Below are 17,013 nucleotides of genomic sequence, written 5' to 3' on the forward strand. Positions count from 1 at the left end.
TCATGTGGACTCCAAACGTCGACCCTTTTCTTCTCCACCTATGCTGCCAGACCTGCTGAGTTTTTCCAGGTAATTCTGTTTTTGTTTTGTGCCTTTCCTATGTTTGCAATAGTGACGATACTTCAAACGTACTTCATTGGCTGTAACATGATTTGGGATATCCTGAGATCTAAAATGCGCCATAGGAATGCAAGTTATTTTTCTTTGAGGACTGAATCCGCATTTTGGTGGGAAACTTTCCGTTGAGCATCTATTCCATTGTTAATTTGAATAACTTATTTCATTTTAAAATAATATTAAAAGAAAACTTAATTAGTATGAGATCAGTACAGAATAAACTAAATACGTTTTATTAAATATCAAATTAAGGGCTCAAACCAGCATTATGGGTCAGCATGATAGTGATTGGGATCTTATTATACCGCAGTTGTTCAAATGATTGATTATAGATTATTCGAGGATATATCGAATACAATCGTCCTACGGATTACAATACAAATTTTCATCCGTAAGGCAACGTTTCTCAGCTTGTTTACTTGAGTTTTTAGATATGTTCCAAATAAATAGCGATTTTTAATTTTTTTCTTAATTTACTCAATGTTTTCACCTGATTTTCGCCCCTTGAAAATAGAATCAGACACCTTCAACAAAATCCGACTTCAACGGTTCTGATCTGTCCTACACGAATCGCACATGCTATTGAATAAAGAAATGACCAACTTATCCACAGGGCGACAAATTTACCAATGTGGAAAGAAAACTGAAATAATTTTTGTATTCAAACAGGAATGTTTTCTCTCGGATTAAATCATTTTAGGCAGGTCTTTATCTCGATAATATTTACTGCCTTTATACCAGTTTCCTTCCCCTGTGCTTTCCCCAAGGTTATAAAATGATGACTCCTCACCACCTCTCAAGGGCAATTAGGGATGGGTAATAAATGCTGGTCTGGCCAGCGACGCCCACATCCCAAGAAGGAATAAGAAGTGTAAAAGTCTTGTCCCGGGGTCGCAGGTGGTCTTTAAATGGGCCGTATGACTAACTTTGTACTTAGTCTATTAAATCAGAAATTCCTATTTGTACTTTTTAGGCCAATATTTTGAAACGGCTGCCGAAAAGATTCATCCATGGTACAATTCTTTTTAGATAGACAAGACTAGCAAACGGGTTTTCTTTTAAAAAGTGGAAATATTGAAGAAAAAACTTGCTGGGTGTTTTCGGGACTTGTATTTCGTTGTACATGCAGGCTGCCTATAATAGTACGGGACATTCATTTAACTTTACTGCAAGCAAATGTGACTACATTAATTATGCAACATGGGGGAAATTTTTAATAATAGAATTACTGTTTGTGTTAGTGAAACTAGGTTTTAATAATTAAGCTTACTTAATTTGTCATCTTATTTTTCATTTGAAAACATTAAATTTCACCACCTTTGTATGTTTGTTAATATACAACATATTCAAGTAAACCTATCGTAACTTTTCTTTGCTTAAATAATGTTTATATTCTTATAGCCTTTACCTATATCAACATGTATTTAAAGTTTAAACTTAACATCTGCAGTATTTGTAGTTTTTATTTTTGATTTAAGACACCTTGAACCAAGTCGCTGCAATCCGACCGTGCCATGAAGAATTTGCTTGTATATTGTAATTGATCACATACTAAGGTCTTTCAACTTTAATCATTCCATTTTGGGGAAAAGACTAACTTGGTTTTAGGGTAATCCAACTATTTTGAAACGGGGAGCAAGAAAATAAACATTTTTTTTAGTAGAGCTCACAAATTGCTCTAGAAGTAATGTGAAAAACATTTTTCTCCAAAAACGTTACTTATTACAATTGGTGGAAATGAGATTCAATGCAGTTTCTATTTAACTGTACAGTTCCTTTTTAAGAGATGGAGCTGAAGCACGTGGGCTGCGCTGCCATTGGGTGCGGGGTGAAAGCTGCGCTACCATTGGGTGCGGGGTGGAATCTGCGCTGTCATTGGGTGCAGTGTGGAATCTGCGCTGTCATTGGGTGCGGGGTGGAAGCTGCGCTGCCATTGGGTGCGTGGTGGAAGCTGAGCTGCCATTGGGTGAGGGGTGGAAGCTGCGCTGCCATTGGGTGAGGGGTGGAAGCTGCGCTACCATTGGGTGCGGGGTGGAAGCTGCACGAGCGACCGCCTCTGCAATAAAGTGAACGTCAACGGGGCGACTGCGCCTAGTGTCTTCGCCTTTCGCTGACTAGGGGGGAGAGTGACAGCGGCTGGAAGCCGGTCTCACTGGTTGCGCGGTGAGTGAGGAGGCTAAGCGGGGGCGGGGCGGTGGAGGGAAGCGAGTCGGACAGACCCCTCCTTGGGGTAGTAGAGTTGGATTGAGTGGGTTTAGGCCCGGCTCTGGCTTCGGGTCCGGGCTGCGGTCGGGAGTGGCTGTGATTTCATGTGGGACTAGAATCGGTCACCCACCAGGCCCAGGCTCGGAGCTGTAGTCGGATCTAACTCGGATTGACTCCGCCTGTCCGGACGGTTTCATTCGTGTGGGAGTTAGCTTCGAGGTTTGCGGGGAAGGGGATCGCCGCGGTTTGTTCTGCGAGAACGGTGGCTGAAGTGTTTGGGCCGCTCGAGGGTCTGAAGGGATCCGCCTTGGTGGACCGCGGGCTTCCCCACCCTCCCCTCGTGTCTCCTCCAATTGAAAGAGACTGCATGTCTTTCTGGTTCACTTCCCCAGAAGTCAGGCTCCCTTCTATCTCGAGCCCCGCCCTGTAATATTGCATGATTTGGCAGTGTTTATCTTTGCTCTTCTTCCTCGTCTATCTCGGCTATATACAGTGCACTCGCGCAATATTTTTTTGCTACAGCACTGATTTAGAGAACTACGCAGTTCCTTGTTTTGGGCATCCTGCTATATGCTATTACAGTGTTGGTGAACATGAGGAATAAGTTGGATTTTTGCAGTAAAGTGAAAGTGTTAAAACTGTTTAAAAATTTCTGTTCTTTTGCAGTACTCAATCATTTCCTTTATACCACACTGTTAATGGATGTCCTTTAGCACCTCTCGTCAAATGGTAGTCATTTTTGTGATTCTGGTTGGACTGTTGGAAACCGGTTGCTTAATGTGTTGCATTATAAACGAGCATGATCTTGTCTTAAGCTAAAGGCAAAATACCGCGGATGCTGGAAATCTGAAACAAAAACAAAAAACGCTGGGAAAACTCAGCAGGTCTGACAGCATCTGTGGAGAGAAATACAGAGTTAACGTTTCGAGTCCGTATGTCTTCTCTTCAGACTCCTCCTCTTCGTGATCTTGTCATCTGTTGTCAGCATATGCACTTCAAGGGCTGGTTGATAGATAGTGATCAGATGTGAAAACTGTCCAATTTTCTTGCCCTTGCTGTAGGGATGTTGGATTCTCACTTACACCTTGGTTGAGAAGGAATGTTGAGTGTAGCAAGATGTTGAGGGGGCACAGGAGGCTTTGGTCATAATCTTCCAAGGTTTTTATTTCATCCAGTAGATGGGATGGAAATTAGATTTGAAGACCTTGCATACAGGTTGAAGGGGGTGGGGAGAGGCTAGTTGCATAGCAACAAGATGTTACAAAGCTTTTCAGACAAATTGAAGACAGGACAGAGTGGTGAAGTAAAGGTTACTGTTGATTAAACCTGGGATCTTCCATGTCTGGATGATTCACTCACTGTTGAATAAACTTAGCCATTTGGGGACCCCATGTTCTATTGTTTGTTTACACACAAATGTGGCCTTATCTGGTGTGTTCCTTGGAATTTACCATCTTTAGTTGCTTGTTGCTTCTGATTTGGTTACTGTGGCTTTCCCGGCACAGATCTATTCTGTCCGTTTCAAAGCCAAAACTTAAAATCTCTGGTTAGCGCTGACTTGTTTGACAGCTTGATATCAGGATAATTCTTGGGTGTAATAATAATTTGCATTTTGTGTTGTATTTAACATATAAAATTGCCCAAAGGTGCTTTGCATATGAAAGTAGGTATGAAAACAGACATTGAGTTATGGAGAGAGATTGGAGTGACTGCTAGTCTCAGCAAAAAGATAGGTTTTGAGAAAGCTTGTAAAGAAATGAACAACTGGTGGTATTCAGACAGACAATTTGCAAGAGTGCTAACAAGGTATCTGAAGGATTTATTTGCAATGTTGGGGTGAAGGGACGGTGAGAGACACAAGGTTAGAGTTGGAAGGACTGAAAAATGTTTGTTTTAGGACAGTTAAAGGCTTTGGAAGGAATTGAAGATGAACAGGAAGTGTTGGAATATGTTGTTATCGAGTGCAAGTGTGAATCAATGAGAACGGAGCTGATCAGACGAGCGAGACTTGGTTTAGGACAGGATGCATTTTGATAAGTTGGAGTTTAGGCAAGATGGAGAATGGAGCCAGAAAGGTGAAAAAGAGCTAAACATTTCAGGCTTGGAGGGGACCATTGTTGCAGAAGTGGAAATAGGTAGTCTTGATCTGGATGAGATGTGGGATTTTAAAGCTCCACCCCTGGTTGAACTGTCCAATTCAATATCAGCAAGCGAGTACAATTTGTTGTAGGGGTTAAAATAATGGCTTAGGTCTTCCTGGTAAATTGGAGGAAAATGTTTACTCCGTGACTTGATTTCACAATTAACTGCATGGAAGTGAACATTTTGTTGAGAGCTGTTGTCACCATATGTTTTGAAGTTGAACCTGTGCCTTATGTTACTGTGGGGCATGTTTGTGAGGAAAAGGAAAAGACCAAGGACAGAAACTTAGGGATTCTGCATTTGGCTGCATGGGAGTGGGTTGAATAGCCCATGAAGAGGTTATTTTTGTTTTTTATATGTATTTGTTCTTGGCTGCAGCTGACACCACAAAGGGAATGGACAAATAATGTTACTAGTTACTTGGAGGCACTGAGTCTATCTTGTAGTGTGGGACTGACCTGACAAGGTGAAAATAGCAGCCTCCCTTTCCTGCAGGGTATTATTAGTGAACCAGTTGAGTTTTTAATGGCTGTCTGGCAGCTTTCACATTCATTTTTATCTTGAAACCAACCCACAATTGACCACAGTTATTGGATTCTGTCTCACAACTTGCTATGGTGGGATTTGAACACACAATGCTGTATGGGTGAAAGGGAATCAAATAACTCCATATTACAGTTTATGCCTGTAATATGTTCTATAAATATTATCAAATGTATTCAATTGAAGAAAAATGCATATCTACATTGTTCTTTAAACCAAATTAAAAATAATTGGTTACATTTTGAAACCAAGTAATTAGCACCTTTTGATTAATGCTGGTCTTTGCATCACTTAAAGCTGAGACTGATTTTGCTTTCTCACCCTGACTGATGCATTTTGACACACAAAGGCAGATACCCAGTTTTGTCTTCTGATTTTGCTATTTTTTTCCAAGTTGAGGTTTTGTTTGTTTCACAATTCCTTGAGGGACAAGAAGGAAGGAGTGGTTAAGTGCGTGAAGACCTTTGGCTTCACCCCACTTGCATAAGCAGTAGATGTAAAGTTAAGGATGAGGTGAATGATAGTGGAGCAATGAAGTCAATGCTGATGTAAAGTAGTCTAGAGAATGACGGTTAGAATCCCACCTTGCCAGTTTCAGAATTTGAAATTTGTTTAAGCAATCTGGGAATAAAATAATTGGTTTTGATAACATTTGTCTTCTGGGGAAAGAAATCTATTGTCCATACCTGGCCTTTATGTGGTTGACTCTAATTGACTTCTGAATTGACCAACCATTTGCTGCAGTTCAAGAAGGTAGTCCGCCTATGCAATCTCAAACCAATGAGGGATGGGCATTGAATGCCAGTCTTACCAGTGATGTCGACATTACAAGAATTTTTTTTAGAAAGACATCTTGCTTTGATTCCCTCCCTCAATTCCACACTACACCTAACTCTGTAATTGAGCCCTTGATACATTTACCTGCCAAAAGTAGCACCACGACTTGAACATCCTTATCCCTTCAGCATAAACCATAACATGATTGAGCTCCATACTCATGATTTAAAAATTCAGTTTCTGCCATTTCATGTGGGAGACCAAACTAGGTTGCTTCTGTGCACTCTTGTAGGCAGGATCCAGCGATGTTAATGGAGACCTTGGAAGTTGCACACTTGTTTGTGAATGCTATGAGCTGACTAGAGGGGTGGGGAATTAAAATGGAGCTGTGTTAACTTTTATACAGGTGCATTTTTAAGTAGAGATGATTGTTCCTTGATCTTTATTTTCCTCCTCTTTACTTGAAAAATTTTCTTGTCATGGGCACTTAAACCAAGGTGAATGCTGGTCTGGATTTTTGTAAAATTTATTTTAAGGCGATACAAGTTCAGAAATCCAAATTTCTTTTTGTTGGTACTACAGATTATTTGGTTGACTGCTTTATCACCTTGGCCAATAAGATCTACCTTGCATCACATCTCTCTACATTGATCAAGTAATTTGCCACTATAAACATAACAGGTAAGCATAATTCAAACTCCATACTATTCTCTTGTGACCAGTTTGCCTCCCTGTAAGTTACCATGATCAGTCCCATTTTGTCACATTAGCAAAGTGTTTTTGGAAAGGTCAGTGATGGGAAGAGAGAGAAAATATGTGTGTTAGCACTGTGCTTGTCTTTGCTTTGATTTGGGTGCACAGTAGACAAACACTGACTTGTGAAATGGGAAACTCTGATTTTAAATGTTGAATCTGAATTATGGCTCTGTGGCTTATGCTGGTTTGCTCAGTTGGCTAGGCGGCTAGCATGTGTTTCAGATGAACACCAACCACGTGGGTTCAGTGTCTCAGCCAGAATGGGGAGTTTCGGGCTTTTTTGCTCCATCCACAGTAAAAGATTATGGCACTTGGCAATTATTCACCGAACCATTGCAAAGGGCTTGTCTTTGGGCCGAGAACGCTTAAGCTTATGAACAGTGTTGTCCTTCCCTTTCCCACTGTCCCCCTGCCACAGCCTTGCTGATGGAGGTTTATCTCCATTGTCTTTTTTGAACAGGGATTTTGAGTACTGAAAGTGAATTTCTGCTTTCAAAATCGATCTTATTTGTGGCACTGCTGTTTGTGCTTATAGTTCAAACCATTCATTAATCTGCTATTCTTGAAGCATTTCTTTGAGCCAGGGAGTGCTAGCTATTAATACAGTAACCGGATAGAATACAGTATTTTGTTATTGATTGAATGAAAACTCATACTTGAAGCACTTTAGTACAAAAATAGCTGGTTGATGTTTAACTGAGGAGTCCAAGAGCTGACAATTTGACATAAGGATTTGCACTATTTCGTGGCAGTGTCCACTGGGTAGCCCAGTCATCTATCTTGATGCATGGATTTATTTTGCAATCATTTTGTACCTATTGGACATTAACCACAGTAAGTTATGTCAGTGTTTTTTCTGTCATGTGTTTCTACCAGGAATGTACTGTCAGCATTTAATGCATTTTAATAAATTAAATACCACATTGCTGTAGCATGATAAAACTGACCTGCAGTTTTATATACTAAGCCCATGGCAATAAATTGGGCTGTGGTTGGAATTTGAATGAACATATGGAGGTCAGGAAATGTTTGAATCATATTTGTAAATCAGATTTTCTTTGTGCAAGATTATGTAAATTATTTTAAGCAGGTGTGAGGTATCATCGTCATTGAGATACTTGCTTGAAATTAGAGTTGTCAAATGAAAGTGGAAGTAGGCTTTGAAGGCTCCATTATAAAATGTTTTGGGTGGCTGTACTACCTTGCTGCCTTTGTGTGGTATCTAAACAATCAAAATTGCTTATACTGTTCAACAGATGGTCATAAGTTTGAGAATCTTTTGATAAGTGCTATGCTTAACTCTTGGGGCAGATGCATTACAAATTGACAGTCAAATCAGGCAGGACAGGTGAATCTGCAGTACATATTTTTCAAGCGCGATAGTTCTTAATGATGCTTTCGGTTTCGTTAAATGCAAACTACACTGGATGTGGTGAGAATTTCTTTATTGTGAGTTTACAGTTAGGCCCATGCTCACTCACTATAAATGTGTACAAATTCAGAATTTGTTAGTGATGCACTCTTTTTGTTTTCAACTATAGTATTTTAATAGTAATGATTTTTCTTGAGTCCTATAGTTACTTAGGGGAAGTGACAGAGAAATAGTGCACAACAGTGTTTTGAAGAATTGGGAAAAGCCCATCACCAACAAAGCCTTGATTAAGTTGATAAGCAGATCATGTTTATTGTTGAACATGTGGATGTGGAGTCTACAGCCGAATACTTATGGGACAGTTCTAATATAGATGGACACATGTGCGCGCACGCACAAGTTGAGTTTCAATATCTGAGGAAATGTTGTAAAAATCACCAACGGAGCTCTGACCTACGACTTGAAAGTGTTTTGGAAATACCTGTTGGGTTGAACAATGACTCCAGTGCAAACCCTTCAGCAGACAAACAGGATCAAAGCTTGCAGCAATTGGAGTCATAGAAGTTTATGGTTATTATGGTGAGTTGGAAGAATACAGATGGAACAGAGGACTGAAGGAAAGGAGAATTTGCTACCAATAGTAAGTGACTACAATCCACTAATATCTTGGTTCCCCCCATTATCTCACATTAATTCGCATTCAGTCATCATCACTTGCCAGTGCCTCAAATTGGAAATGTTTAAATTCCTCCATGGCTTTGCCTTTCCCTATCTATGTAATTTGTTCTAACTATCCCACTCCATACCTTCATATCATCTGCCTTTTTGTGCAGTTCCCTTCACTTCATCGTGCCTAGGTTTCACAATTGAGTTTTTTTCCTTTTTAAACACCTGCATCTCCCTCCGTCCTTTAAAGAGCTTTTTTAAAAAAAAAGCTAATTGACCAAAGCTTTTTGCCATTTCTCCTTTAAAACCCTCAGGAGTTTTTTCTGTTAAAAGATGATATAAATGCAAGTTGTTATTGGACACTTAAATAAAACTTGCCGAAGATACCCTAGTCGTGATTACATATATATGTAAGATTAGGATTGAGTTTCATCTCAGTGATCAAAATATTGAAACGGCTTAACCTTTTTGGATGTGTCTAGGTGCAATTTAGCTCGCCGACTGATATGTAGGATATGTGATTTGTGTCTGTTTAACTGAACTTTGTCAATATATTGGGAAACAACATAATGTTGATAAGGAAATGGGACAATTTAAACTCAGGATTAGTTACAGGCTTGATGGTAAAGCAGTTAGCATTTGGTGTTTTGGAGGAATTGCTTCATTTCTGGGGTTGTTCACAGTAACCTTTCAGGACACAATGCATCATCCAAAATAGTGTGTGTGACTAGAGTCCTAAAAAGATCTCGAGTTTCCCTTGATTCGTAGAGAGATGGGAATGAAAAGCTTGATGAAGGTTATCTCCATGCAGGTGGAAAATGGGGTAAATTGTTTATTTCTGTTTTTGCTGCTTGCAAGACTTGATCAAACATAAAAGATTTAAGCTTCATACCATATTTGCTGTTAGATTCAAATTTTCCTGCATATCGCAGAAGCTAGAAAGATTTTGGTTATTTTTAATACCTCGGGAGGAAAGAAGAAATGCCTTTTGGAAACTACAAGAATCCTTGCCACTACCAAAAAAAGTGACAAAATTCTAGTGATATGGTAGTCATTTTTAAAGAGAAACAAAAAAAGGGAAGATGTTCAAGAAGTTCAGCAGAAAAATGGTTCCCCTGAAGCACAGATTTCCTATTTCGATTTGTCATTTGGAAACAGCACTTAAACCTTGGACCGCTGCCTTCCTTTCTCTTTTGGCTTTTCCCATGTTATGTGAGCTGGTTACCACAATGCTGGTTGATCACACCTTCATGTCAACCATTTTGGATTTGAATGGTTTTACAGCTGGTTGCCCCTACTGCTGCTAATCTGGGCTCAGGACTGGCACTGATGGATGTTGCATGCACCAGTGGTTGGGTTGTACGTAAACGTTGGATTAGTGTCTGAAAATTCTTCATCAGCTCTTGCAACTTAAACTTCAGCATTGTACCAAGGCATCATGAAACGTTTGTCAGGACTATAGGAAGTTTCTAAATGACACAAATGAAGAAGCTTCACTGATGTAGAGAAGTATGGGATCACATCAGACCACAAGGCATTAAGTGTTTCTGAGATTCACAGTTGATGTTGAAGATGGTTGTGCAACCATCGGGGCACAGACAGCAGTGAGTTCTTGGAACAGTGTTCCGTTAATTTCTTTTAAGCAGATTTGTAAATGGACATTGATTCATAAATTGTCCATGGTGATTTTAAATCCGGGTTAGGTAGCCTTTGCATTGGTAATAAATTGATGAGAATGTGGTGATAATGAGTTAGATGTAGAATGTGATTATCCTGCTAATAGAGACAGATCATATTGCACCAGTGAAATAAATCATGAGAAGGGTTAAAGTAACCAAGTTAGGGAGTGTTCAACTGGGTCTTTGACCATCAAAATGGTTTAACATTGGCTTACAGGAACAAACATGAGCTAGATGATACTTGATGACGTTCAAGTTATAGCTGACTAATGTTTATTTCCCATTAACTCTTTCAGCAAGAATTGCTGGGCCCTCACTGTGAGTGGGAAGCTTGGTTTACTATTTTCCTACAGTCTATTGTATTTTATTCGCTCATCTCCTTTTCCACTACAAGAACACAGGCATGAAGGAAAATTGTTGCATCACCACAACTTCCCTGACAGAAACTTGTTTGCACAGCCTAGGGTCCTTCCTGAACTTTATGGCTCAGAATGCTGTCATGCAATGCTAGAGGATTCACCTGGGACTTCTAGGTCTTGCCATACTGTGTTGTGATTCCTTTGGTTGCATGCAGTGTTGTGACTGTTGAACATGTTTAAGCATAAGCCAGCATAAACGACAGTGTGGTAAGCAAGCAGTCAGAGATATTCTGAAGAAAGTGTACAACACCACATGGACAACCAGTTCACCCTCATGGGAGGGATAAACCCGGTGCTTTGGCTTGAATTTACAATTTGTCTCCAGGTCAGTTGAAGCATATACCACATATTTGGCACCTTCTCAATTCTTCTGGGTCCTGCTGCTCAAGTTTCTGACCTTTCCAACTCTTCTTGTTGTGTTAGTGCCGCAGCACATGGGGAGTTTGAGATGGGGTGAGAATAGGTGACCTCGTTGAATGTTAGTCATACTTTTTCCCCTTTTAGTGCAAAGTACATTGGGAAGAGGAAAAGAATGTTCATATGTCGATTGGGCAACTTTTTGTTTCTCCTCACTGACCTAGACCATCTTTAGCACTGCCATTGATTTCTTCTCTTTTCTCTCGTCTCTCCTATTCTACACCACCAAGCTCCACGCAAATTTATTTTCTTAGTATTTCTCATGGTCAAATCAAATGCATGATTGTGAATAATCATGGGTGCAGTTATGTTCTGCCATGCAAATAGATGCAACACACATTCATTCAATATCCATATTGAGGTGCTTTTTCGAACCAGTTTAGAGCAGATCTAGGGAGACTTTAAATCCCAAATTGGTATATAGTTCACCTCCGAGTTCTTAAAGCTGGTTGTACTTGACCTTGAGGCTTATGTGCTCGGTGAATAGAGCTAAGATATTGAAGCAGCTTTACCTTTTGCAAGTAATCCTCTTGGAGTGTTTTGCTTGGTTTCAGAAATCCATACAACTTGCCAGTCTTTTGTTTTATCTAAGATGGCATGTTTAAATAAATTGCGCAAATTAATTGCTTGAGCCAGCAAACCTGGATTTTAAAAGTATCTCTATTCCAGTTGGCTAACCCTTGAAAGCTCAAAAATTTAAAACATTATACTGACAAGTTATATTTAAAGGTAGGCTTGCAGATGTTTTAAATGTGGCTTCATTTGATTTAAAGAATTTTGAAACTTAACATCACTATGACAAACTGTTCTACTTGATGGATACGATGAGCAAAGCTGACCCAGGAAAAAGCTGACCCAGGAAGAACCTGTAGATCTCGCTTCTCTTTCCACAATGTCAAAGTTGCAACATCCAGCTGTTAAATTGTTCCAGTTGTGTCACTGCTGTTGTATTGCATTTAAAAGCATCCTGCTTAAATTTGTTAGAAGGAGAAATGCTGCAAGCTAGGCCTTCAAAACTGATGAAGCCAGTTTTTATCTGTTGCTTTCCTTTGTGCTTTTTCTGGTGTTTTATTGATTAAAAATTTGCTGAGGCTTATTTTTGCATATTTACAGTACTGTAAATATTGAGGTTATAATATGTACATGAATTTCTCTAGGATAGCAGATTTTTGAGTTTTGATGGTGATGAATCTGATGATTTGTTTGAAATTTGTCATTGTACAATTTTCTTCATGTTCAAGGATGTATTAATGAAATATCACTCACTTTTTAGACAATGTCATTTGAGCTACTGATTGACCCCTTTGCTCAGAATGAGAGGTATTGACTTGGCGGGTTGATTCAATGCTCTGATTACTGTATTTGTATCTAACTTTTTTTAGAACTTTTCCTTGTAGTGTATATTATGTTTTCCGCTTGTTCTTTTTAAAGTGTTTGACTAGGTATGCCGGCTTATTTCTTACTGGATGTTAAGTGCTAGAGGTTCGCATAGAGGGTTGTTCAATCACTTTGCATGATAAAGACTTGGATAATCTCATGAAGGTGACAGCTATCAAAACCAATTGAATTGAAATAAAGCAAGATGGCCAGTTTTTTTATTTTTGGAATATTGGGGTAATGATGCATGTGCAATTGCTGAAAAGAAGCATTGGACTTCAGTGAGCTTTCTAGTGCTTGAAGCCTTCACACCTATTTGTTTGGCTCTGTGTAGTTGGTTTTATGTATGAAACTCCAATCTAATGAATCACCTTAAACATGTTGCCATCCACTATTGTGTGTTCAAAACATGCATGCAACTTGTAGCAATTGTAGAGAATGACTGTGTGGTTAAACTGTTTTGTAAGAAAATGAGGTGTGCCATGATTTCCAGTGAAATGGCTGCAAATTCTTCAAACAGTGGTATGTTTTAACTATTTGTCAGAAATAATTCTGTAAGAATAAAAGTTGAGAAATTCCTTGCACTGAAATTTGTGCTCAACAAAATGTTAAGAATTGGTGAGCAAAGCTAGTCCATCCTCATCCAAAAACCTACAGTTCTCTTTTTCACCTACCCCGTCAAAATTGTAGCATCCAGACCTGGAAGTTCATTCAATCTGTTGATTATGCTGTCACTTGGATTTTTCCGCTGTTAATGTCATGAATCTTTTGTGGCATCTTATCACAGGCCTTCTGAAAGCCCATATATCTCATCCACTAGCTTTCCCTTGTTTACTGTAGGTTAAACATGACCATTTTACAAAGCCATGTTCATTTTTTATTTTGATACCATTACCCTTGGGTATTTTGTAGGCTTTCTCACCTCTGTCACCCTCTTGTAATCACCCAACATAATGTCAAATGAAGACTTGTGTTGACTTTGACTCCTCATCCCTGTGCATTGACTATAAAATTCTTCTTGCTACAACCCCTTCAATCCTGGCCTAACTGCACCATACCTTGCCTGTGCTCTCATTCCCCATTCTTCCAACTTTGTACTATGTCCTTCTTGCACAATACCATTGGTGGCTGAACTTTCAACTATCTTGCTCAAAAACTCTATCTTCCTCAAAACATACTACTTTAATGCTTTGGTCATCAATGCCTCCTAGTCATGTGTGCCCGAAAACCCACACTGTGAAGCACCTTGGAATAGTTTGCCAAGTTTAAAGGTACTGTAAATGCTAGAGCTGTTAATTTGGATGAGTACTCTTTAAAAATATTGGGATTTGAAATTTTTTAGGTCAAGGTAAGCTTTGTCATACCATGTTGAATACTTTGAGGTTTGTAGCTAGAAACATATATAGTTTTTTTTCATGAGGGGAATGGTCCAGGGTCAGATTCTGTGCTACTTTTGTTGTGATGCCTGCCTGTGAAACTTCAGCTCAATCTTGTATGCCAGCTGATTTAATTAGTGTATTGTTGATTTAAAATTTACGTTAGCTCATACATTCAGGAATTGAAGAAATAATTTTTGACACCGATTTTTTTTCTTTTTGCTAGATTTGCACAGACTACATAACTGTCAACACAGTGATCAGGCCCTATGCAATTGGTTCCCTGAATTACAATAGCATAGCATTTAGCTGGGCTGTCAATACAATACTTCAGTTTAGGCCTTTAATTGGGTTTAATTTAACATGGCATGACTATGCATTCATCTTTGGAAATGTTGAAGTATATTGAAGATTGGCAAAGTTAGCCTTCTGCAATTTAGAAAACAACCTTAACACACTAGATGGTTCACTTGTTTGCTTCCTGGCATGAAAGGGTTGTCTTTAGAGATTACACAGAATGAGGCTGTATACTTGAGTTTAGAAGAATGAATGGTAATCTTATTGAAACCTCAATTCTTTTTAGAGTGTTTGACAGGGCAGGTTCTCACTGTGTTTGACTGGCCTGGAAAGTTCAGAACTAGGTTAAGAGCCAGCTATGTAATATTGAGATGAGGAAGAGGGTTGTGAATTTTTGTCATTCTCTACCCCAGAGGCCTGTTTGCTTTGTTTTTCAAAACTCAATATTCAAAACTGAGACTGAATCAATATTTTTGGACACGGGGTGGGGGGCGTTGTAGGTGGTGTTGGTGGCAGGGAAAGGAATTGAAAGATAGGGCAGAAAAGTGGAAGTGATGTCTTTGTATTCAATTTTTTTAACTCCTGTGAAGTACTGAACATTTTTTTTAACTACATTTAAAAGCATACATGTTCCATGTTCTAGTTGTAGTAGAGGATCCATGATATTGAATGGCAGAGCAGACTTGAAGGGCTATGTGGCCTTGCGATAATGTTTTTTATTTCTAGGTAGTCCAGCAAACCTTGATCCAAGTTCAGTCTTCCCTCATTGGGAATTGCCTGCAGTCTATTTATATTTTCTGTGTATGTCTCTAATGTTTTCCTGGTTTGTCGCTCTTTTCCTAACTTAACAAGTGCCAAAGCATGAACTTCTGTTTTAAATTCATCCTAGTTTACGCTGCTGAGCTAATTGTTGGATTATACATAGTGTACAATTTCAATCACAGACTGATACTAGAAAATCTAAAGCAAATACTTCCCATTTAAATACCTCTTAACAGGAAAAATCATTACTTCTGAGAGTCTGATCAATTAATTTTAACATAAGAATTTCAGGTAAATGTATCCATAAATTGTGTAAGCGTTTCTCTCTAAGGAGATTCACATTTAGACTTAATTAAAAATGAAAATGCTTTTGATCAACACAAGTTTCAGCATAACTCCTCCATTAGGAAAGAAACCCTTTCCTCTGTCCGCTTCCTCACCACTGCGGTTGAGGTTCTAGTAACGAATGCATATTATAATGGTTTTGTGCTGAAGATCAAGATATAGGGCAGGATTTATTCTGTATGTCATATAAAGCAGAGTTATAAATGTACTTTTTTTAAGTGCAGCTCAACCATCCAGGACAAACTAGCCTGTTTGGCTCGCAACTTATTCACCACCTTAAACATTCACACTCTCCACCACGCACCAAGCACAGTGGCAGCAGTGTGTACCACATATAAGATGCACTGCAGCAACTCACCCAGGCTCTTTTGACCGAACCATCCAAACCTACGACCTTTATCACCTCGAAGGACAAGGACAGCAAATGCATAGGAACAACACTAGCTGCAAATTCCCCCCTAAGCCACACGGCATCCTGTCTTGGAACTATATGACCATCCCTTCACTGTCTCAGGGTCGGAATCCTGGAATTCCCTTCCTAACAGCACTGTGGGCGTGCCTGTACCGCATGGACTGCAGTAGTTCAAGAAGGCAGCTTCTCTAAGGCAATTTGGGACGGGCTTTGCTGGCCTAGCCAACGACACCCAAGTCACGTGAAAAAAAAAATTTGAGTTTACGGTTTCATAACACCACCTGTGTAAAGGAACTTTAAACTTGGACAGATGTGCAGTTTTCCTGCAATTTGCTGATCTGTTATCAGCAAGTGTGATGCTTAAGCAGTAGGATGATGAAAATCTTCACATTTTATATCATGAGCAAAAATTTAGAAACTAATTTGACTTTTTGGAAAGCAACATTTTGAAGAAATTTTTTTAACTGCTTATTTAATATTGTATGTGAATAAGAAACCTGTTAACTTTCAATACCTGTTCTCAAATGCTACTTCCATGCAGTACAAGTATACTTTTGAGGTCATGTCAAGCTACATCTTCTGGATAAATCAACAAAGGTTTACTCCATCTTAGTTCCTCAGAACTACATGTAAATCCTGGGGAATTGTGATTTTTTTTTAATGAAACTATTTCTTTTCTTTTAGATATTGCAGGAGACATAGCCAGCAACCATGGAATTTTATGAATCTCAGTATCTCCTCATCATCATCCCAGCAGTGGTGATTGCTGTAATTTTTCTGTTCTTCTGGCTGTTTATGAAGGAAACTTCATATGATGAAATACTTGCTAAACAAAAACGAGATGTAAAACTTGTCCCAGCAAAAGTTGACAAGAAGAAAAACGAGAAGAAAAAGAATAAGAAGAAAGAGAACCCAAATGGTAACTTGCATGAATCTGATTCAGAGAGTGCAGTGCGAGACTTTGAATTGATGGATACATTGACACCTGAGGATGAGCCACCCATTCATATTGTGTCGCCTATAGTCGAAGTTTCAGCTGGATTAAAAGAGAGGAAGAAGAAAGATAAGAAAACATCGAGACCTATGCAAGAAGAACCTTTGGGGAGGGATTTTGAAGGATCAAAACCTGCAGCAAAGAAAAATGAACCCCCCCCAGTTACCAAGCAGCCTACTCCTCCAGAAATGTCAAGTTCTAAAAGAAAGACTGGACACAAGAAGCATAAGAATGGCACAGGTAAAAACAAATGTGCATTGTTGGCCTTCAATTTTCACAAGTGAAATTTGCAGCTTTTGAAACTTTATGTACAAAAATATCTTGCTTTGAATGTAGGCTTTGTCAAATTGATGTACA

The 17,013-nt window shown here is 39.1% G+C and overlaps 1 protein-coding gene across 10 annotated transcripts in view; it reads left to right on the top strand.

Annotated features, from left to right (window-relative positions):
- The first annotated feature begins 2,139 nt into the window (after window positions 1-2,139).
- ktn1 (kinectin 1) overlaps window positions 2,140-17,013 on the top strand; it is a 114,686-nt gene continuing 99,812 nt past the window's right edge. For 6 of the 10 annotated variants that reach the window (XM_078562669.1, XM_078562675.1, XM_078562676.1 and 3 more), the window contains exons 1-4: window positions 2,406-2,541; window positions 2,989-3,051; window positions 12,525-12,635; window positions 16,347-16,896. In XM_078562669.1, the coding sequence (XP_078418795.1) occupies window positions 16,374-16,896 (523 nt within the window). In that variant the 5' untranslated portion in view covers window positions 2,406-2,541; window positions 2,989-3,051; window positions 12,525-12,635; window positions 16,347-16,373. Of the gene's footprint in view, window positions 2,281-2,405; window positions 2,542-2,988; window positions 3,052-12,524; window positions 12,636-16,346; window positions 16,897-17,013 lie in introns of those variants that run through there. The other 4 variants (XM_078562672.1, XM_078562670.1, XM_078562671.1 and 1 more) reach the window with 4 other exon arrangements.

This window comes from Cetorhinus maximus, chromosome 18 (genome assembly GCF_964194155.1).
Source record: "Cetorhinus maximus chromosome 18, sCetMax3.hap1.1, whole genome shotgun sequence".
Classification (NCBI taxonomy): Eukaryota; Metazoa; Chordata; class Chondrichthyes; order Lamniformes; family Cetorhinidae; genus Cetorhinus; species Cetorhinus maximus.